Source organism: Gallus gallus, chromosome 3 (genome assembly GCF_016699485.2).
Source record: "Gallus gallus isolate bGalGal1 chromosome 3, bGalGal1.mat.broiler.GRCg7b, whole genome shotgun sequence".
Lineage (NCBI taxonomy): Eukaryota > Metazoa > Chordata > Aves > Galliformes > Phasianidae > Gallus > Gallus gallus.
The window spans coordinates 63386405-63408562 of NC_052534.1; the positions used below are offsets into that span (position 1 = coordinate 63386405).

The 22158-nt window shown below is 36.1% G+C and overlaps 1 protein-coding gene across 2 annotated transcripts in view; it reads right to left on the bottom strand.

The window, feature by feature from the left end:
* Positions 1-414: 414 nt before the first annotated feature.
* Positions 415-22158, bottom strand: part of RFX6 (regulatory factor X6) — a 33809-nt gene continuing 12065 nt past the window's right edge. The window contains exons 6-19 of one of the 2 annotated variants that reach the window (XM_015284589.4): positions 20681-20708; positions 15766-15873; positions 13141-13218; positions 12934-13047; positions 11009-11058; positions 10070-10229; positions 9126-9270; positions 8573-8682; positions 7379-7496; positions 6149-6271; positions 4499-4708; positions 3549-4058; positions 2421-2639; positions 415-1192 (exon numbers count right to left, since the gene is read on the bottom strand). In XM_015284589.4, the coding sequence (XP_015140075.2) occupies positions 1026-1192; positions 2421-2639; positions 3549-4058; positions 4499-4708; positions 6149-6271; positions 7379-7496; positions 8573-8682; positions 9126-9270; positions 10070-10229; positions 11009-11058; positions 12934-13047; positions 13141-13218; positions 15766-15873; positions 20681-20708 (2140 nt within the window). In that variant the 3' untranslated portion in view covers positions 415-1025. The other variant, XM_040697538.2, reaches the window with a different exon arrangement.

A 22158-nucleotide genomic window follows, 5' to 3' on the forward strand; every position in this document is an offset into this window, starting at 1 on the left:
TTCTTTTCTTCATCCTCTTTAACAACATTAATATTATTTCTCTCCTCTTCAGAAAAAATACGTAAATGCATGTTTGTATGCAGAATATCATGGCACTTGTAAAGTAGCTTTTTTATTAAAACAGCTGATCTGGAGAGTTGCAACATATCTGATCATCTTTTCTACCCTTGAGCTGAACATACACAGCTTTCCTGAACTCATGAAATATGATGGGCACCTTTTTGTGAATTTCCACCAGCAGAAATCTGGGGCTCAAACCACAAGTAATATTGAAAAATCTCATGACACTTCGTGCCAGTTTCATTTGTTTCATTTATCCACTTACAGTAACAGGATACTAACATTGGTTAGCTAATGATATTTGCACGTTTTGTTGGTTTTAAGAGAAAGCCGTTTACTTTAAAAGAAAAAAAATCCCACAATATGTCTTATTTATTTCCTGAGAACTTCCACTTACACAAGTAGGCACTAGACACTTGAAATTAGTTTTCCAGAGCACAACAGTAAAAAAAGTAAGAATTCGACTTAGTTTCATTTAAAACAGTAAAAACTGACTTGTAAACATTTCCATAGGAGGTAGGATACAATTTGACAATTGTCAAATAAGAGAAAGTAAACAGTTACTCTGTAGTCCTAATAAATAGTGAGCAACACAGGCATTAAATAAACATTTTAATATAAAAGATATGTGAAAGACTAAAATATCATTTTTTAATAAATTAGGAAGAGATGTAATCATTTCTTTACAAGTTAGTCTTGCTGTCAAGAATCACTAGTTCTTTATGTTCACCCTGAACTTCTGACTGAACAGCTGTAATGAGAACAATCCCGAGTGATTCACAAGTAGGAAAAAAAGGTGAATATATCTGCTTTGCTACATGGAGGAGGGCTAAAATCCCTAAAATGCTTCATTTTACAGCTATACGTAATACTTTTGTATTCCATCAACCTAAAAGGATTGTCATCATAGCCTTAATGTCTGAAATGGAAAAGTAAGCTTAAGACAGTGACACGTCTCTCCCAGTTCAGGTTCCTCCAGCAGCTGCTCCCATGAAGACTGTGTTAATTGGTGGTAAAGATGATACCATTCCTCTGTTTGGTGGTTCATGGGACTCCAGATTTTCCTGAGGAGTGAACTGACCAGATGTTCCATACATACACTGCGAAGAAGATGTGGTTTGCATGTTTGAAGCTGTGGAAAAAAATGTTTAACATAATTGCAAGCTTTTTATTTACTGTATTTATCAACAACAACAACAACAAAGACAAGAAAACAAGCAAACAAAAAAACAACCAACATCAAAAATACCGTACAATTTTATCTGATGGAAACCCTGAACTGCCAGGTGCATCATGTGAAAAATTGAAATTTCAACAGTTCTATTCTTCATTGAATTTATTTATACTTCTACAATTTGCTTCAGTGGCTCTTCACGCTGACAGAGAATAGCATGAGGGAACAAGCCAAAACTAATGCATCACTGGACTCTGCTAAAAACCCATCTACGGGCCTGAGTATGAGCCATCTTCCATGAAAACTGCAAAGCTGTTTGTATCTGCTGTAATCATCTTTTCATATCTTGCACCATTCAGATCCATATTCATTGAAGGTACCACCGCCATCACCTAGCACATAAAACAGCATACAAAAGAAAGCTGGTGGGCACAATCCCCCTCTGGTGGTTCTGGATTCCTCCCCTCTGCTCTTTAGCATCCTTAAAAGAACTGACTATGAAATTCTTGCAAAGCCTTTAAAGAGGCAAGTAATGACTGGCCTTCTGTGTATGTTCAACAAGTAAGTAATAGGAAGAGGTAACCTTGCGGAGAAATGAACAGACTGTGCCCTAGTTTACCTCTTCTGTGTGATACTTCAGAGACTTTTGGGAATGCAAGACCAAACTCAACTAACATTTGTTTAATGTACATATCAAAATAAACAATTGGCGATTAGGTAATTTCACCTGTAATTCACTGTCGGTAGGAAATCTGCCTAATTCACACAGTTATTGGAGAACAGGGAGGGAAGAGACTATAATACAGGAAGTTTACATCCAGACATTACTGAGGCAGGGTTCATTTGATCTGCTTGACAGAGAGGATCCTGAAGAGCCCTTAGAGGAGTCCAGTTCATTATTAGCTCACTTAATAGTTAAAAAGTGTTTCCTAATATGTAATTTTCTGCAATTCAGGCCATCTATTCCAATCTTGTGGACAATGAATCACAGTTCTCTTAAAAGGAACAAAGAGTTATTCAACCCACTATCCTGAAAATTTAGGGAAACACCTTAGGATACATCCCATGCATCCCTATTATATTTTATATTGCATCTTAGGTGCTATATTTATGAGCTGCAGTTTAACTCTCAGCTCTTGTTAAGATGCTAAAAAGTGCATAGCTCCTCAGTCTTGGATATACTTACACATAGCGGTTCGACAGACAATTGAAGGTGAGGACTCTGTGTAGTATGAGCCTGTTTGTTTTCTTCCGCTGTCATCCAAGATATTCAGTGGATCATGTGTATCACTGTATGATGGCAATGATCGAATGCTACTTACACTGCTGATTACAGAAACATGTTGATCCACCATTGATCCAAGTCTGTGAGATTCTGGATAATTGAGATTGTTTCCATAATATCCTATTGACAGGAGATTGGAAAAAAGAAAGTAGAGTGAAATTATTACTGAAGAGAAACAGTAAAGTAGGAGCCTGCGGTGAGTTGGAGCACAAGGTAATTGTTATTGGCTGAGTTTCTTGAGAATAAGGTTATTTATGTACACACATGGCCTAGACACATTAATAATGCCTGCAGTGATGGACCCAAAAGGAGGACAGGTAACAACAGAGCAAAATAAATCCTAGTTTAGCCATGCTTTCAGTACAGAATTGCATCTCCATTGTATCACATTCTAAGTTCAGAATTAAAGAGCACCCTGCAATCAGGGGCCAGGGGCCATGTGAACTCATATCAGTCATGAGGACTTGTGGAAGGGAGTTAAGTATCCCTTCTGAAATCGACAAACAAGGAAAATACACACAGAAAAAATATTTCATGGTAATACATACTTGTCATATACAAACTCACATACAAGCAATATTTCCATTGTGTTTTTTCCTCCAGAAGAGAGTGGTGTTTTTTCTGACTACAGCTCTGAAGCAGACCGTGGCAAAAACTTTACTCTTGAATTCTGGGAAATAGTTTCATAGTAAATGTTTTGGGGGATTTTCAAGAGATTGATAAATGGCAAAGTCATCCTAGTTTTTCTTGCTTTGTGCAAGACATGACAATGATGCTAGAGGAAGACTGGCAGAGGTGTGGCAGAGGCATCTGAGGTCAACTGAGGATTCCCCACAGGAAAATAAATCCTGAAGTAGCTTGTTAAGCTGCTTTACTACCTACGCACGTCATCAGAGAAGTAAAAAACATGAAGATATAATTAAGAGCTGAAATATCTTCCATAGAAAAAGAGGCAGACAGAAAGCATTTCATTCCAGCAAGGAAAGAGAAACAAAAGGGAAAATAAAATATTCTTAGTATGTATTATACCGTTGGAAGCATTAGGGGGATATGTTGCTCCTGGGCAAGTAGGTGCTGAGTTGCTCAAGAAATTGAAGCTTCCTGTATTCAGAAACTGCATATTGTGTGCATCCTGAGTCATGGATGAGGAACAATAGCTGGAAGGAGATCTGGCACTGTATGGAGTTACAGCACAACTGTTGTTGAAGTAGTCTCTGGAGAACTGATGTTCATTCAAAGCATTGAATCGGCCATGCTCTGCTCTGTGGTGGTAAACTCCTGAAGTGGAATGGGCCTGAGTTCTGAACATAGCCTGGTAACTGGAATTGTTTCCATAGTAGTTCTGATTAGTTTGTGACAAAGTCTGATAAAGTGGTTCTGAATAGGAAGAGCACTGTGAATGTGTGGATAACACAGGGCCTACACTTGGAGGTCTCACAGCCATTGGCCCCTGGTTGATAACACTTCCTCGGCTGACCAGGGCTGGTGAAATGGGCGGAGTCATCAGGTGACCAGTGCTTTGAGGCAGCTCCATCTGACCTGCAATAAATAAGCATTAGCCATCATTGTTGTTCATACTGCAGTTCTGATGAATACAGTGGATTTGTTAAGACACTAACCCTCTGGTGAAGTGCATGTTATCATCTGAAGCCTTTACAAAGTGTATGGTTTCGCTCCCACCTATACAATGTATGTTCTTTAATCCATGACTTTGGATTAGAAAGCTTTTGAATGTCATTTTCCTGATTGGAGACTGGCACATTCAGTGTGAAATCCCAGCATTTAAAAGCCTTGTATGCTCAGGATGTTATGTTTGTTCATGCCTCACAAGAATCTCATCAAGCCATGACATGTGAGATATTTTTATCATCGTACCAAGAGAATGTATTACTGGCAGGGTTCTAAAATTGCCCCCTTCCATGAACTGAAAGACTAACAAGCAAACAAGGAGAGGAAGGACTAAGAGAACTGCTACATACCTGTCAGCTGCATATTCTCACCATCTCCTGTGGCAAAAGGATTCAGACCTGAAGGCATACTGCTAGGCTGACTAGCTGACAAGGACACGTAAGTTTGCTCCACTAGACACTCATTTTTGACTGAGGTGTCACTGGGCAGAGAAGCAGCTTTGTTACGATTTGCTAGGAAGCAAGAGCTCGGTGATGCAGTAAAGGTGGCTTTGCTTGCATCTGGAATAATAAGTGGAAAACTTTTGGTGGCTGTTACGTGTGCTCATTGCACATAAATTCAACACTAATACATAAACAGCACATGAGCTGTCTGATTTGTTCATAAACTTGGTTGCTTATTTTAAAACACAGTGAAGCCTCCATTTCTTGTATGCTGTTGAAAATAAATATTGCTCTAGCCTTAATCTTCCCAGATCAGAATGGATATTGTCTAAATCACATTCCTTGGCTACAGGTCTATGTAATACATGTCAGTAGTATTATCAGCTCCTTACTAAAATCATCATAGTGTGGATAAGATACAGACCTATTCCCTTGCAGTAAATGGTAACAATGAAGTCAAGTAAATTGCACTGAGGCTCACGGTACTACATCTTAAAGACTTAACAATGAGAGTTTTAGAATGCTTGAAGAGTATCTGTTTTAATACTGCCATCTAGAACAAAAACACTTTTTATCATCAGTAGTTTTTCAGTATTCTGCATACTATTGATAAATTCAGTGGAAAATTTTTAATTTTTCTGGAAATTGTGGCTTTATGCTACGGTTTAAAGGACTTCACCAAAATGTCTCAGGAAAAGGCAACTGCTACATAGAACAAGGCTTTTCCTGAAGGATGAAGAGAAAAGGTGTAGCTATCTACTGTCAGACAAATTCTGTGCAAGTTTCTTGCAGCAAAGTGCAGATTAAATAGAGTAACAATAACAAAAGACTTCAATACTAATCACAGATGCTAATGTTAATCAACATAAATTCAGCAGAATCCAATGGAATTTCACTACATTTCTGGGGATTAACTTGGACCAGAATTTAATCCATGTCTTAGGGATCAAATGCCATTTCTTAGTATTCTTTCATTTTATACCAAAAGACCTTGAGCATGTGTCTTCCAACTGCCTAACTCTGAAGAATCCCAGTAGCCGCAAAATATTAAAAATGTTATTTTAAGCTCTTTTTGTTTCTCTTTCACAGTAGTATTTCTGTTAGTTGCTAAATCCACCCCCAAACCCTGTGTTCCAAACTCAAAGGGACATTCATATTTTGTTAACATTGAATACATTCCTAGTTCAAGGTGTAACTACATATTTAAGATTTGGCTGAAAGATTGGATTGGAAATTTCTGTTGTCTTTGCTACACGTACTTCTTTTCACACCAGTTTGTGGCCCTTCAGTTGCAACTACATGAGTATTAATTGCACCCAAGATCATTCCAGTGATCCTGCGTAGTAATGTTCCCCTCCCCCAAATTTTATTAAGAGAACTATGGTTGATGGTGGGAATGAAATGGTGAGTTAATGGTCACAACCATTTCAGGTGGTTTTAACTATGTGACCCAAAACTACAACTTCAGGAAAAGAGCATATGTCTACTTTGGTTTAAACAAATGTGAAATTTTCTAAAAATGTGGGAATACATTCAAAAGAACCAAGCTCTAGCTACCTAAATTCTTCATGTATTTGTCCAGTAGATTCTGGAGTTCTTGTTCTTTGTCATTGTTGAACTGTGTCTCCATGGCAAGCAGGATGTACTCATCTAGCAGCATGCGGATCAAATGAAAAGAACCTTTAAGGAGGAGAAAGAGGGAGAGTATTCAAGTTATCTTTGTGACCATCTCTCAACACTCCACAAGAAGCTGGTGAAACAAACAAATAATTGTGGACTTTAAATGACCTGGCAAGACCAACACTGGATAGTGCCTAACTTCTAGCTCTAATCTCTCTTTGCACTGGCCCACCTAGCTCAATTGTTTACTGTCCTGTAGGCTATTTGACCACTAATTACATCAAAGAAAAATACTGATGAAAGTGAGACATGCTTTATACTTGAAGAGGGCACACAGTGGAGCTAGATAAGGCTGAAGTCAGCTAGAATGCCTCTGCCCTATTTCTGTTTGCTTTGTGCTAAGTAACCAGACAATAACTGGTGAAGTCTTCGACCTTATTTCAAGGATGTATCACATTAAAAATGTGTCTGTCCTTATAGTCATTTAAAATAGCTGCTGAATTTTAGATAATGAAGTACCTACTGCTACAGAGATAACCTGAGAAATGATGTACTGTATTTAAAGTTAATTTCATTTGCTCTAGCATTTTATATATTATAGAATACTATTTCTGAGAGTCCTCAAAAACATAAACATTTCTAAGGACAGACAAGTGAAACTTAATTTTTAAAAACCACAAAATACTGTTGCATGTCTGCTCATTTCAGAACTGAAAAACAAACTGACCTGTCAAATTATTTTTGCTCTTACAAAAACAAAGAAACAAAAACAAAAAAAACTTATGCACAGTAAAAATAGTCCTTTTTTTTGTCCATATATAAAATAAATAATTAGAATTTTCTGTCTCCTATCGAGATATGTAGTCACTGCTCCAGTGTCAGATTAAAGCAAACACAGTTTCTAGTTTACAAATGGCAAGGCAATATCAAACAGCAATTTAAATAAAAACTGTCTTGGAAAATGAACATGAGACACAGATCAGCAATAAATTATTTCTATCATTTACTGTGAAATGTTAGTTTGAAAAGCACATTACACAGTATCTGTGGCTTTGATCAAATATTCTTTAGGCTAGGACAGGCTCCTCTGCTGAGAAAGTAGCATAAAGTGGATAAATGTTGGCACATATGTACAAAAATATGACTGTTTTTACAAAGTCCAGGTACCAAAACTTGAGGCGTTGTTCAGAGTGAGGTTATGCATCACTCGAGCACCAAAAAAGCTCCATTTGAGAAGAAAGTCTTGAGCTCTCTTCTTTAATGACCTCCCGTTTTGTTTGCTTGCCTGAAAGACAGAAGTAGCAGAATACTGTAGTTATGCTAACTTGCTTTCTACACACAGGAAAGGAGAAAGAAGAACTGCATATTCTTAAAGATTCAAGGAGTTCTTGACTCAGGCTTATGTGGCAGAGGGGACCAGGCTGCCTGGTTTAAACTGTCTTCATAAAGTCTGTCCTAAAGTGACAAACAGCAGCATTCACTCTTTTCAGTGCAACCAGAGTAGAGATCTGACCACATTCAATGAAGTAAACTGTTTACTGCTTGGACTCTGCTGTGGCCTGAAGGAATATAAAAATCTCATGTTCTAATACTGAAGATGGGAAATTTTTCTGTATGTGTACAGGTGTAAAGGATAAGAAGAAAAAAAATCCTCTGGTGCCATGTTATTCCATACAAACAGGGAATGGAAATTAGTCTCTGTACTTCAGTGTAATCGTTATAATACCTGCCAGACTTTCTCTTATAAAATGATATGCCTATTATTGTAACAGTGGGGTTTTCTGATGGTTTATATTAACTCACAAATTGGTTTAATATATCTTCCTTGAGCTACAGCTGAAAACTCAATTACTTTGTTCTGAACTGTAGTAGAATCATAGAATCATAGAACTGCTCAGGTTGGAAAAGACCTTAAAGATCATCAAGTCCAACTGCAACCTGACTATATTACTCTAACAACCCTCCGCTAAAGCATGTCCCTGAGAAAATGTGATCATTTGTAACTATATATGTATAAAATAGTTGTGATTATGAAGTATAATGTAAAACTGATTTAAAAAATCCCATTAAAAACCTCAGTTACCAAGTTTAGCACCTCGTGAAGATGTAACATGGCATCTTCAATTCTGGTCTGTGGAAAGCCTTCCACAAGTTAGCTGCTTCTGAATCCATCTATTGCACAAACCTACATTACATGCAGTAACATCTCAGTAATATGAAAGAAAAATCTGCTTCTCTAAGGAGCAACTTTGGCTCACCTTACTTAGTTTTGCACAAATGTAAAAATATTCAACAGTACTCAACATGATTAATTAGAACTAATTAAGTTGTCTTGAGTCAGGCAGAATATCTGAAATGTACCTTGATAACCCTTTGCTCAACCACAGTATCCAGCCATTCAATAAATGATTCCACAGTGGCATTCTTCTTCAGAAGGTCCTTCAGTTCTTGGAATACAGTAATAGAATCATCTACCATGTAACAAAGGAGAATATATCATTCCATGTTCTTCTGAACATGAGAAAAAGCCACTCACCAGCCATATGACAATATTGTAGCATGAAAAGGAAAGGCAAAGAATTAAAGTGCTGAAGAAACAAACAACCCTTCAGCGAAGTAAGCAGACATACATCTATTATGCATATATTTACCTTATTTTAGCATTACAATGATAAAATATAGTTTTACAAGAAAATATAAGTGAAAATCATCTGGGATGATTTCCCAGTGCAATCTTATATTTTTGTAGGACATGCGATGGCAACAAGTTGGTTTTCTTAAGCTAAAGTTAATGCTGAGCTAGATCAGAGAATGCAGTGTCTTTGTGCCTCTTCTCTGCTGATCTCCATATAGTATGGCATGGAATGACGAGTGAATTTATTTTAACGTTACAAATATATCACCCCGGACTTACATTCATTGTAGACCTCTCCATCAGTATCTGTGCTTCCTGAGACTGCAAGGAGTGCCTGAGAGCCAATACTATTCAAATCAACTTTTTCTATGTCTGACACCATGGAATTCACCACATGCTGATCAAAAAGTGCTGGCCGAGCAATCTGTAGGAGAAAGCAAGACAAAATGCCAAGAAGCTTCTCCTTCAAGAAAAATCAGTAGCTGTCTTTTCTTAGCTATGTTTATAACAGGTCAGATGAAATAATGTTTTCTTTCCATTAGACTTCAAATATTTTGGTAACGTGCCCTCCTTTCCAGATAATTTTCACATTACCCACATGCTACTTGTGTCTTAATATTTATACAATAGAAGCTTAAGTCAAGAAGAATATGTGGTTATGCATCTACAGTTATGCATGAAGGTTACTCCCTCAAAAGACTGTCTCATTAGCACCTAAGCTCCAAAAAAGGTATTATATCCTTTTCAATACTCTACCAAACCTTCTTATGGAGGTGTCTCCCAATTGCAGATATCTGCATCCTACCAACTCAGCCTTGGAGCCTTCAGCTATCTATCATGTATTCCTTGCAGTTAAAATTCAGAAGGGATAAACTCACTAAAGGACACTGTGGACAAGACAGTGAACCTTTGCAAGGCAAGAAGGAACTAAGGAAAATTCTCATATATTCCACTTTATCATATGATTGCCAAATGTTCCCATGATAGTAGTTCACCATAACCATGGTCTTTTCTCTCTTCTCTACTACAAAATTTTGAAGTTCAGAATGTCTAGATAAGATGTATTTATGGCCTCTTCTTTCTTATTCACTGAAAACTACAAGGCATAAGTCTTCCATGGCTGAAGATGAACATTTAAAATACAAAGAATTAACATATGCTAGCCAGAAAGATGAACTGAATATAATTGTCAGTGTTTTACGTACAAGTCTTATTCTGTTTACCTGTGCTAGGTGCAAGAATGATGTCTGTCTTTTCAGAGAAGAAACAAATCTTCGAGCAATAGGCAGTTTCTTATCCATCAGGATTTCTGGTAAATTTTCCAAAGAGGAAACAACCCACTGTTCCCAGTTTTTTGCAAAATTTCTTATATCTGCCAGTAAACTACAGTAAAAAATGTATTTTAGAGAAATATCAATAAAAAAAATATTGCATTTGTTTAAAAATAATTCAAAGAATCCTGGACAGATCTATGAATTACTCTTCAGGTACCCCTGAAAGGAAACAGGAAATGACTGATCACCAGAAGGTCAAAGCTGACTATGTATTGATCTGTATCCCCTCTGAAAGAAAAAAAAACAAACTATCTGCCAATTGAAGTAGGTTGAAAACAATTAGCTTTAAGAATAAACTATAAGAAATCCAAGAACCATTACAGATATCTGAAACTCAAGATCTTAGACAGACATAAAACCCCAAATATGACAGCCTCCAAGGGAAAGAAAAAGTGAGGAGATTCAGAGGTAACTTATGATAATCCTCTTGTAATTGTCTTGTTGAAAAAAAATGTTTAAATACCATGAAAATGTGTATGATACAAACCTGAAAGTATTCTGAAAAAAAAAAAAAGATAATTATTTTTCCTCATACAACAAGAGTATATTTCTTTCTTTTTTGGTCTTCCGAGGCTTTAGTCTAGAAGAAACCTAGTTATTCAATAAGCCAGAAAACAAAACATTAAAATACTGCCTAATATTTTAAGGCTGTTCTACTTTTATAGCTGTCCTCACAGCTGATAGTAATTTGCCATATTTACTTTACTTTTCTAAAAATGAGCTTTAATATTGTGAGAAAAAAATCTCTAGATTACACAATTTCTGCTATTTACTCTCCATTTTCTTGGAATATGACTATCAATTAGAATGTATCATTATTATACCTACCTTTCTGGCATTTCTTGCATTGTTGCAGGGATAAGTACATCTGTAAGAACCTTCAAAAAGGTAACATAAAATGATATCAAACTTCCACTGGACACTTCATTCTATTCATTCTTGTCTACTTAGATTGTAAAATGATAAGGACAGGGAATTTATACAGAGTAAAGCCATTCAACCTACTGTCCAGATTTCTCACTGTATTCATCTTTCTCCCATGACAGATAGGTGTAATGTTAGTAAAACAATGAAGTGTTATCACTCCCGCCTTACAGTAGAGCAGTCAGTAGAAGTGAGGTGTCTAAACATTTTGACTTTTCAGACATCACCGTTAGTCCCAATATAAAGCAGATACTCAAGAGTGTCCCAAGTTCTCAAACACTGTTAGCTGTCTGACTCTTCCTACTCTCATATTGCACGTGGCATTGAAGTTCTTCAGATTTTATGACAAATCACTTATAGCTAACTGTGGTATTATGGAACTGTTTTGGCAAAAAAACTCTTACAGCTGACATGCCTTCTGGGGCAGCTTATTGCAGAAGGCAAAGTTGTTAGATCACCTATATCGTCAAAATATTTTTCCGCTAAAAATTCAAATGGTTTGATAACAACACAGTGGAACTCCTCCTTGGATGTGCTGACAAGAATATCTAACATAATAATAAGAAAGAAATGGTGAGAGACAGAGACGAGGGACAATGAAATTCACGAACTTTGCATAATTCTTTATCAAATTTCTAATTCAGGGATCCTCTATTATTTTTTTGTCCATTACATTAAATATTTATTATCAACAGTTAGTATTGGATCTAGTGGGCCAGCAGGCTTAAAGCAGAAAAAGCCTCACAAACATAGTGTACAATAAATCCTCTACAAACAAATTAGGCATAATGGCTTATTTCCGGGGTAGTAATTACCACCTTCAGTGTTAATTACTTTCTTACTTTACAGCTTGATATGCTTCTAAGAAATACGTATTTACTTCCCTTGGAAATTTTCCCTCATTGTGAGTTAAAGAATGACAGATACATGATAATAAGGCACTCAGTGTTAAACAGCCTCAGATCTCTTCCTTTGACTGTTTGGTGTTCACTGTTATGCCATTAATAATTTCCTCTCACTGATATATAATTGCAAAATAAGTTAAAGAGAAGATGAAAATTCTTTCCTAATTAAAAAATATACTATTTCACAGGAACTTAAAATATTTTACACCTATTAGTTAACTATCTAATTTTACAAACTAAAAACATAAGAACTTTGGTGACATTACTTTGTTAATTTATTCTTACTCCAGTCCAGTCTTACTTAACTGTGCTCCTTAGTTTCACAAGAACAACTATATGTGTGATCATGCTGGGAAAAAGATCTAAGAGCTCATATGGCATAAAAATTCTACAAAACAAATGTTTCTTACTATTTTTTAAAAACCTGAACCAGCTCAGAATGCAGCCAACTAAATGGCTTTGCTGATACATCTAAGAGTATGGGAACAGAAATGAATGCTAAAAGGCAAGAAAAGTGGGTACAACTTAATCCAGTATTGTTCCTGCCCTGTACCATGAAACTATGGCCTGACATAACCTTTGAGTAGCAGATCCACAAGTGGAATCACCTTGTTGATATGCTGAAGATTGTCTTTGCTGGTAGAAAATGTAAAAACATGACTTCAAGTTTTCACTCAGGTTTAACTTATTCAGCCTTGTCAGTGAAACACACAAGCATTCTTTTCGCTAAATACAAAAAAGCAGGTAAAGATTTCACCATTAGTGAGCTGCTTGTAGTCATAGAGTTCTGCTCCTTGCTGATTCACATAGACAGGTGCAGAAAGCAGGCATGACATCTTGCTGTTATAACTTTGACACTGTTTTTACATGGATAAAATCTATAACGTGGCTGAGATTACCCGTGCAACTAAATGCCTAACATACCTTATACAGAATTGAGTCACAAACGCAGAAGATGTCAACAATGATGGGATTTTCAAGCAGGGGAAGAAGATGGTCAGGCATTCCTTGCCAAAAATGTAATAAGAAATGCTGAATCTAAAGGAGTAAGAATCAGAATTATGGACATAAATAATGCTTTCTTAGCTCCCTATGTATATGTACCAAGAATATGTGTTCAAACAATCTTACCTCTTCAAAGTTCCCATTAATTGCATTGTCAAGGACACACTGACAGTGTGTTTTGTACATCATTATAAGAGTATCTACCTATTTTGGAAGAAAGAATAATTAAACAGAGTTTCTTAGCTCTCTCCTGTTTTGCAATCTAGGTTTCTGCTTTCTGTAGCTGGAATTTTAACATAAAATATAAAATGTATTACCATGCATATTTACAAGTAGGGTCTTTAGAAGCAATGACATTACAAATCTTTATTTTTTATCAGCACCTTCAAGTTTCAATGTTGCTGCTAGAAACACAGTATTTGAATCCTTGCTCAACATGAAAATGTGAATATCAAAGTAAGGCAATAGATAGATTAGCCAGTCAGATGGTAAATTCATCTTTCTGAAATCTAAGATTAATCCTAAAGAGAAGTGCTAGTTAATCATTAGGCTGCTATAGGCGTCTATGAGTGTTCTGAAACATCATCTAGTTGGACAAATGAGAAAATAGCTGCCAGTCATTTGGTCAAAGTTTAATCACTGCCTTACAGGAACTGAACTTTAAAAAGCAGAACTCCCTTTCATCTCATCAGAGTAATTTATCTAAGTGGAGCATTCCCTTATTTTAAGAACCCCACAGAGTTATTACAAGAGTCTGTAAAAAATTACTGTAAATTTAAAAATTTGTAATAAATTATAAAGCAAGAATCTTGTGAAGTATTTTCAGGAAAGAAATATGGACATTAGCAAAACCATTCTTACTGCACAGAAACATGGAAAGTTTTACTACAGATTTTGAAAGTCAGGTTTTGAATGAACTTAGAATAGCTTTTATTCCAATAGGCTGAGCACACAGATTTCTTTGGAAATTGACCTTGCTGACTTTCAGAGTTGTTTCTGTAACTACATATATTTTAAATAGTGGGGCAAAATATGAGATTCAAGAACAGTATGATATTTTTTGAAGGTTTTGGTGGAAATGTGAAGTTTAGATAGTATTTCTTCAAAAACCTATAATGAAAAAAAAATTATCGATCTATTTTAGTACTGACTGCTACAGTTATACAAATCTACAGCAATTTCCATTGCATACACTCTCTTAAAAGTTTAATGAAGGACTCAAACTTCACATATGTGCTCTCTTCAACAGAAAATCTAAGGATCATTTAGACATTTCCTCTGCTTTAAGGACTTGGGAAAGTCTCTTTTGTCCCCTGTTAGAGACCTAAAATTTGTTATATCCATTTTGGATGCATCTTACTTTAGGGGACTGAGTGATGGGATAGTAAGTGGAGGGATAACAGGGTGGACTGCAAGAGAGAGCTCAATAATCCTTGGTCAGATAAGCTAAAATAAGGGAAAAAAAACAGAGAGGAAAGAAAATAGAGAAATAAAAATAAAAATAAAAAAATAAAAACCCAACAAAAGAACCCTACAACCAAGAACTAGGAATAAAGAAAGAGTAACAGGGAAAGAGAGGGAGACACATAAATACATCTCTGTTCCCACAGCCTCTTCATAACTCCAGGAGCCTGTTTGCAGAAGGGATTCATCCCTAACCCCCACTTGGACCCTCCTGTCATCTGGTCCCAGTACCAGAGCAGCTACAATGGTGCCAATCCAAGAATGAAGAGAAAATTAGTTTTGTCTTATAGTTCATTTGCTGGAGTGGTATAATCTAGTTTTGTTTGTGCTGCTGTACTTGGGCCACAAGGAATCTCAAATGCTCCCCAGATGTAAGTGTTACAAGAATGCTGTTTGAGTGATTTCAATTAATGAATGGAGTTTATAGCAGTAGATGATGTACACTGCTGAGTACACCAGTTCGTTGACTTCCTTTAGAATCTGTAAGCTTTCCAACTAACATATGTACTACAGATGTCTCTTTCTGCTTAGCTCTTCAAAACAGGAACCCTAGTTTTCACTGCTTACATGGAGCAAACTTAAGAGGAAGGGCTCATTAAACAAAAAGTATTAAAGCAACATATCTCAAGACAGCCACCATTATGACCTATACAGAATATCCTATGGAGCTTAAAATTGAAAGTTCACAATTTGTACCAAAAAGGTGTCTATCACAGTTCAGGGACACAGAGTCTGTAATGTGAACAGAAATATAATACAGACATCACAAAGGAAAGCAGTCAAAGCATACTTCAGCAATACTTTGAACTGACCATTTGGTTAAGCAAGACTGTATTCTTATTACTAGAATACAATTTTACTAACTTCCAAAAAAACCCATATACTCAGATTTTCACAATCTCTTTTTAAATAATTAATGAATGATTGTAAATCTCATCTAATTATTTGCTGTGAATTATTTGTTCTGATCTAATCAGAACAAAATTTACCTTAAATCCACAAAGGCATGAATACAGCTCTGTTTGTTTGTTTTGCTCTCCCCGTCTTACATACCATCAGTTTGTAAAATACTAGGTCAGTTAATAGGTAAATAATTCAACCATCTTTCCAGCAGAGAGCCAGTTAATCGGTGTTAGTAAAGGTTTGCCCCCTCTATAAATCAGTCACCTCTGTTTGATTACGGACATTTCTGGCTCTTTCATGTCAATACCTCAAAGGCTAAGATATGAAGAAACATTGTGGCAATTTTTGATCTGTAAATTAGAAGAGAAGTAGCTCATGTTTTACCTTGTCTTTAGAAATGCATCCTTGAAGTAAAAGATGTTGAGCACTTGGAAACTCTGGGAGGAGAGTTCCAGTTTTGGAACTCAGAGAATATTTCCGAGTGAAACCACCCTGAAACATGAGGGAAAAATAGTAACACTGAAATATCTAATTCAACTTCAAATGAAACCAACAATTAATGCTAAACTTGTATATTATCTGAAGAGTCTCTCAGTATTCTAGAATTTTTACATTCAGATTAGTCTTCAAAATAATGATTGTTATCCAGACCTGTATTTCAGACCAGAAAGGTAATTAAATATGTGCCTAAATCCAAACCCTACCAATTACAGTTATCAGAACTGTGCAACCTTTGAACCACGTTATTTCAAGGAATTCTATAAGCTTTGAATTTAGTCTGCCTTTAAAAACTCTGTAGAATATCATCAGTTACTCTCTTCTACAGGATAGATTGTGATATCCTCAGGGCAACACTAAGTTTTATTTAATATGCATCTGTCTTGTGCAAGGAGCTTGGGTACTGATGGTGCTATGGCTGCCCCCTGTTCTTTTCCTGCTCTGATAGCACTACGATAGTGGATTCTGCTGCTTTACTACAATACGTGACATTTTATTTTATCATAACTTTTGATAATATTTAATGGCATTATGGATGTGATGGTATGTAGGGACACTTCTGAACTACGTATTTATTAAATAACTCCCAGTAATTTTGACAGAATTGACATGAAGCCCCAGAAAGTATCTTCCAGTCCTGTCTCCTACTGTACTGAAATGTGCGCACAAACTCATGTAGGAAAAAAAAAAAAAAAAGACAGATTGAGCTGTGTGTCCTTCTGTGCCATAGCACTGATCTTAGCTGGCTTCCTCCTAGTCTGTTGAAGTGACTGAGAGTTTGGCCATTCACTTCAGAGAGACTACATCTGGTCAGTGAACATTTTTGGAGCATTTTGCTTCTGTCTAAAAGAAAAAATAAAATTATGCTGGGTAGCACAAGCATAGATTTACACAATAGAAAAAGATCCTGTAAAGCAGCTCAATCCTGAAATTCAAAGTCAGGAGTCAAAGAACAAAGCTGGAAAGATGAAATGCAGTTTCAAAGAAACTTATAGAGGAAATGAATATATAATTTTTCTAGGTCTAATTCTTTAACAACAAGAAAGAGAAATAAAACGAAAGGGTGTTCATTAGCATTATGATCTCAGTTTTGTATCTTAGTAAGGATGATTTCCTTACTGTGGTTTTGTGTTCTCCTGCTTCTTTGTTGATGCATTGTCAGCACTGACCTAGAGACAAGATAAATTTGTCTTGAATTACACTAAATTCTACTGATTTGAGAGTTCCTTGCAGTTCTTAGAGTTCTCCGAGTCTCTTCAGCTTTTGAATTCTGAAATATTATGGACACATCTCATAATTGTTGCAGACTGAGAAAAGATCTGGAATAATTATTAGATGTAAGCCTTTGGAGAGATGGGATCTGGGTGGACAGCAGCCGCCTTGTCTGCATCAGTTCTCAAACTGACCATGAAGCAATACATGGTAAATCTATCCTCATTTAAATTCCTAACCTTGTACTCTCACAGTCTGGTTTCGTCTTCTTCTCCGCAGAGTGAAACAGTCACATCCTGCAGTGATATAATGTTACCATGCCTATATTTATAACATGCACCATATCATGCTTATTAAGCTCTAAACTGATATAAGATGAAACCCCCATCCACAAGAGAAGCAATAGAATCTGTGTTATGGAGCTGTCCTTACTGAACCATTCTTATTCACAGAGGACTTCATTCACGTCTAGAAAAGATTATTTGGCTGAAACTCATTGTTACATTTTAGTTCACCCAACCCTTATGTTGAAACTTGGCAGAGGGCTTTCTGCATGTTCCAGTGGTAAATCCATTACTTCTGAGCAGATTCCTTTTGACTAATGAATGGAATTTTTGGCCATGCCCTAGGCGTTTGAATAGCACTTTAAGTGGCCTTTTCCTACCCCTTTGCATACAGTCAAATTTCATTATAGCAGGTGTAGTAGGCTTATAGAAAAATATAGCATGAAGGAGAGCAAAAGGGCATATTCCCTAAAAATGTTGACTCACCAACTGGAAGTCAGTTTCAAGTGGAATTATCAGAAGAAATACTGACAAAAATACAGCCGTAGCTGATTTATTCACCATGTATATTATCCCCCATTTCTATAGGATGATATCTCTACCAAAACAGACAGGAAGTAGAAGTTACAGTATGTAAACAATTTTTGCTTGTGCTACCTACTATGCAACTACATACAAGCTCAAAGTCAAAGAAATTATAGAAATTTTGAAACATTAATCTTTCTTCATGTCAGTACTTTGCCTGTAAATATCAGGAACTTCTTGAGTTTTTTGTTTGTTTGTTTGTTTAGCTGTTGTGGTTTTTTTAATAACAGGACTAATCTCAATTACTTTAAGATGCAATTACTCGTGAAATATACTAAAATTTTTGATTAAAAGTAGTTCATGTAAAAGAGGGCAATGATGTTGGTGGGTGACTTAAAATAATTTGCAATGTTTTGTACCTTGCTAATGGACCTATATGACTGTGTCTCAGTTCTAGGCTTTATATTTTAACCCACTGCCACTTGCCCTTTCAATTTAATGCCATCTGTTTCTAATGGCCATTTAACATTAAGATAATGACAGTAATATTATCTGCTTAATTAACCATACAGACTCTAATGGTGCACTAACTGGCTTAGATAAAAGAATTTGCTGATATCTCCCCCTGCAGAGAGAATACTAGAAAATGTGATAAAACATGCCAGAAGTAAACAGTGTCTCTGGCACTTAGTAAGTGTTCATTCAAATGCCATTTACTCAGTATATTTAGACAATCAGAGCTTTAACATCTTTTCAATGTCTTTATGTTCCTACTGAGATACCTTATGCAATCATTGTAAATGTTTCTGGAATACCTAATTGCTTGTACTTTCAAGCTTATGAATAAGGACATATCACTATTCATCTTAATGGAAAGTATGTTGCCAAATTTTCAATAACTTGGGATTATTAAAATTCAGTTTTGACTACAAAACTATGTTTTTCTCCTAAGAGCCATCTCAGTAATTTCAGACAGCACAAAGCTACAAAATAGAGATCTCACGCTCTTTTCTCACTTATTTCCACTGACTTCTTTGCAATTATTTTTCTGAGAAGACCAAGGTATTGAAGTCTGGGGCAGAAAGGGCAGAAATGAGATAGGTTTATGGAAACATGAGTTCCGCATCTGAGATGGAACTAAAGCATGTATTCATTTATGCCAAGGGAATCAGAAATTTTCATTCCCAAACTCTGAAAACATGAATGCTTATAGTACTGCTGATGAATCCTTGAATATGTTCACATCCCATGGCATAGCACTATATTCTTTTGATAAGATAGCTGATTACCTGAACAGGGAGAAATGTAGCAAACCTATAGGAACCTTACTAAAATAATTGGTATGGTGTTACCATGGGAAATGATCGGCTGTTCTGGTGAGAGTAGGAATTAGATGAAGAATGCAAAATGTTTAAGAAAGTGGTTCCAGCTAACCAAGCTGTGTTTACAGTGAAACTTCTGGGCTGAAAAGGAATTGAAGTGAAAATTCTCAAAGATCAGACTTGGGACTGATGTCACGGAGTATTTCATAGATTAAACTGGATGACATGAGCTAATGAAATCATCAGTAAAGAGGAAGACCAAGAGGTCATGTAGAAATATCTGGATGGCTTTGAGATAAAGGCAATAAAGGGGCTGAAAATCAATAGAGTAAAGCTACACTCTCAGGGACCAATAAGAAATTCTGCTATCAGCTAGGAATTGCTTATCTGAAAATGAAAAAGGAGAAAGACCAGTTTTCTATCAGTTCATCACAGAAAGTATGTTTAGTCTGGTAAATTAAATGGCGTCTAGAAATGTCCCCAGACAATACTGAATTTATATCATTCTGGCATTTTTTTCCAGTTCATGCCAGATATAGCTCTTCTAAACAATTCCCACCCATGCTTCAACTGTTACTTCGTGCTAAGGGCAATGAGAATTGACTGTGCTGTTTTTTAGGATTAGGAGTTCAGTAGTATGGATGCAGGCTATGCCACGTCAGTCGAGCTCAGTGTTAAAGAACAGTCCTGAGAGCACTCCTTAACCATTAAGGTAGTAGTGCAATATTCTTTAATCTTCTAGCACAAATATGGCCAGAATTATAATGACTATATCAGATGGCACAGTAGTAAAGCTGTAGGTTATTTGTGAAACTGACACATCCCAAACATATATGGTTCTAGGATTCATCAGAAGAGATATTTCCAACAGAAATTGGAGGCATGCCTTTTGCAAGACTTTGTAAAAAAAAAAGATCTATAAAGATCATGAAATTGTAAGAAGTATAGAGAAAGGCTGTAATACTGATCGTGATTAAAGAGCTGTTTGCTTGTTACATCTAGTAAGAAAAAGTAGCAAAAAGATGTACCATAATAAAATGTCATAAAGAGTGAAAAATAGAAAGAGACTATGCTGGTGAAGAGGTATACAATTCCATTCATCAGAACCCATTAATTTCCAATCAGATCAATGAGATTCTGAGAAAGCCTTCCTACAAAAGTGGATACAAAAAATTTAGAAGCTAGCCCTTGAGCCTCTGTTTAGGAGGGTTTATTACAAACCTCTGCAGTTGCAGGGAACTAGGTTAGAACGTGAACCTTGGAATTTGTCTTCCAGTCTTACTTTCCTGTAAGTATTTAGAGGAGCAAATACACAGTGACATGAAAAAGGGTTCTGCAGTCTAATCTTGAATGCAAAATACTGCTGAAATTTTGAAAGGAGAGAATGAAGAAAGCCACAGGTCACAAATACTATTTTGATTATGATAGAAGTGAAAAGAAACCAACTAAAGCACTTACCTCATTCTTCAACTTGCTTCCAGAGAACCTTTGAAAATAAACATATCTCATTATTGTTTCATAAGCAAAACATTTCTTATATACATACAGGCATAATCTATCATTCTGTCATATACACATACTTACATACCTGTATCTACATATAAAATAAGTCGACTAGAAAAATGACTTACGTTTCTCCAAATATGATAACACTAAAACCCATGCTTTTTTCTAAACTTGTTCCATTGGCTTGCAGGTGTATGAGGATACCAGGGAAACTTACTGAAGGTAGCTTTTAAACATGAAGATTCAGACCACTGACCAAAAAGTGAAGTATAAAACTCAATTTGAGTTTATTTCTTTGGATCTTTGCAACTCACAAATATCAGAAGGGCAACATAGATGCAAATCCACGTGGTGGAAGAAATGCAGTTTTCTTTGATGCAGCTGAGTAAATTCAGAATAGAAAAAAAAAGTATCTAGAATTTACAGTTCCCAGGAAAATGAAGGAAACATGGTAATCTCTCACTATCTTTTACCACAGTACTATTCCAATACAAGCAAAATGCATTTCTGAGATGAAATGTTTTGTAACTATCAAAAATACTTTGCAGTATGGTGACTGTGCTTTTAATAGTCCATTCCAGAGATTCCTGCTGAATTCAATGGACTAAGAAGTAGACATTAGAAAACAGATCCTTTAAATTATAGCTAGTTCACTAGAGAATGTGTAAGGATAGAGACTCTAAAGGATCAGTATAATGATAAATGTGCAAGATAGCACTGCTTGTTTGATCATTGTTACTTCCTCTTCTGCCAGCTGATAAAATACTGTGGGCAACAAAAAGTCTTATAATTCTTAGCAGTAATGTAGTCATTCCATACTGCTGAGATGCTCTACTGGCAGGATTGAAAACCAGAGACTGAAAGATTATGAATTACACCTGCCCAGGCCAGGCACAATTCCCATCATGTGGTGATTCATTACGTTACCCACAGAATTCCCCATTTTGCTGATAGAAGATCATGAATGAAGGCATAACTCTCAGTCGACTACAGTGAGTTGTTGATTAGCTTCATAGCTAATGTTTTTTTGTTATGGACTGTGGATTTCCACATGCATAGTACAATGTACACAGAATGTACAGCAAAAACACTAAGCAGCATCTGCTAGTATTGCTCCTCCAGAGCCTTTATCACCAGCTAACGCTATCCTTCTCAAATGTGGTGCAAAGTTTGATATTTAAATGAACTAGGAGGTCAAATTTTCAGTGGAATTAAAGTGTTCAAGCATCAACAATCCTATATTTAAGGACTGCTGTAGTCAGCTCAATTACCAAGATATTAACACTCAAATGTTAATTAAATCTGAAATGGAAGTGCAGGCCTATATTTAGGCAACTAAACCAAGGAAGGCCCCTTCTAATCATTTCACAAGCTGCCATCTACTTAGCATGTGTTGTGGTAAAGACCTACACATGCATTTATTTGTGTTG